Consider the following 1,283-nt stretch of genomic DNA (forward strand, 5'->3'; position numbering starts at 1 on the left):
GTATAGTTGAAATCGTATTTTTTGGTTGAAATTATTTTTTGTTTGAAAAAAAAAACGTTTGATTCTTGATTGAATAATAAAAATCAAAATTACCTCTTTATCAGGAAAGTCCAGCTCATCATCAGCCAGTTCTGAGCAGACAACAGGTTTTTCTATCAGCTGCAACATATCTGAAATGAAGAACGCATCCTAAAACAGATTATAAATGTTTTATTCAACACCCTGACATGCTTTACATTTTAACAGCATGTAAAACAGCCTCTGTTCTCTCAGGAACAGACAGTTGCATGTTTGACATTTTCCACCTGGGAACATCCAGTTCAGTTTTATAAACAGCTCCATCCTCCCTGCTCTGTGGAGGTGCAGACTGTCTCAGCCAAGAACTAAAGTTCACCTGGTTAAAAAAAACCTTCCATCTCAGATATCCAGAACCCAACTCCAACAGCTGCACGTAATTCACCTCTTGATCCTCCCCATTTGTTCACAAAGTCTGGAGAGGTACTGCGTGAGCTTCACCATCACAACAATGAGTGCCCCTCCCGCCAGCGTGCACGAGGGCCAGAGCAGCGAGTGCAGCACCACGCTGTGGTCGTAGATCCGGGTCAGGAGGACCATCTCCCGGTGCTCGTTAGGGTCGTAGAAGCAGGGAACCTGCTGGTCCACCTTTAGACGCTCAGAAATGTTCATGACCGCAGAGTGCATGGCGGCGCTGTCCTTTTGGCACCGAGGAGCATAGACACACTGACAAACAGAGGCGGGAAGGTTACGCAGGGCAATCACTGTTTGTTGTTTGTGATTGTTGCCGGGTTTCAGGCCGACATCCAGCTGCTGCTGTCAGAAACGCCTCAGTGATTTTCAGCACAGAACTCACCTCGGAGCTGGCGTCCTGCGTCTCTTCGTTGTAATGCAAACGGCTGTGGCGGCCTGTGTTGTTGAGGCTGACGTAGACCTGCAGGCAGGGGTATCTGGACCCTCTCCAGCAGTCTGACCCACAGCTGTAGGAACAGTTCACGTCTCCTGTGAGCGTGGCGTTGAGAACGACACACAGCCCCTCCTCTGTCCACACGCTGTGTCCGCAAGAAAAGAAGGTCCACTTTCATAAAATGGATTTTTTTTTTACCCTGCTCACAGTAAAATCTACAAGAAATGATGCCGAATACAGCGGGTAAAATAAGTATTGAACACGTCAACATTTTTCTCAGTAAACATATTACTAGAGGTGCTAATGACATGAAATTTTCACCAGATGTCGGTAACAACCCAAGTGATCCATACATACAAAG

General features: G+C 46.5%; 1 protein-coding gene across 2 annotated transcripts in view; it reads right to left on the bottom strand.

Moving 5' to 3' along the window:
- Nucleotides 1-192: 192 nt before the first annotated feature.
- The window catches only part of LOC106530183 (calcium-activated potassium channel subunit beta-2), a 17,145-nt gene continuing 16,054 nt past the window's right edge, over nucleotides 193-1,283 (bottom strand). For both annotated transcript variants that reach the window (XM_014025772.1, XM_014025771.1), the window contains exons 4-5: nucleotides 872-1,067; nucleotides 193-741 (exon numbers count right to left, since the gene is read on the bottom strand). In XM_014025772.1, coding sequence (XP_013881226.1) covers nucleotides 457-741; nucleotides 872-1,067 — 481 coding nt within the window. In that variant the 3' untranslated portion in view covers nucleotides 193-456. The remainder of the gene's footprint in view (nucleotides 742-871; nucleotides 1,068-1,283) is intronic.

Source organism: Austrofundulus limnaeus, unplaced genomic scaffold (genome assembly GCF_001266775.1).
Source record: "Austrofundulus limnaeus strain Quisiro unplaced genomic scaffold, Austrofundulus_limnaeus-1.0 Scaffold497, whole genome shotgun sequence".
Lineage (NCBI taxonomy): Eukaryota > Metazoa > Chordata > Actinopteri > Cyprinodontiformes > Rivulidae > Austrofundulus > Austrofundulus limnaeus.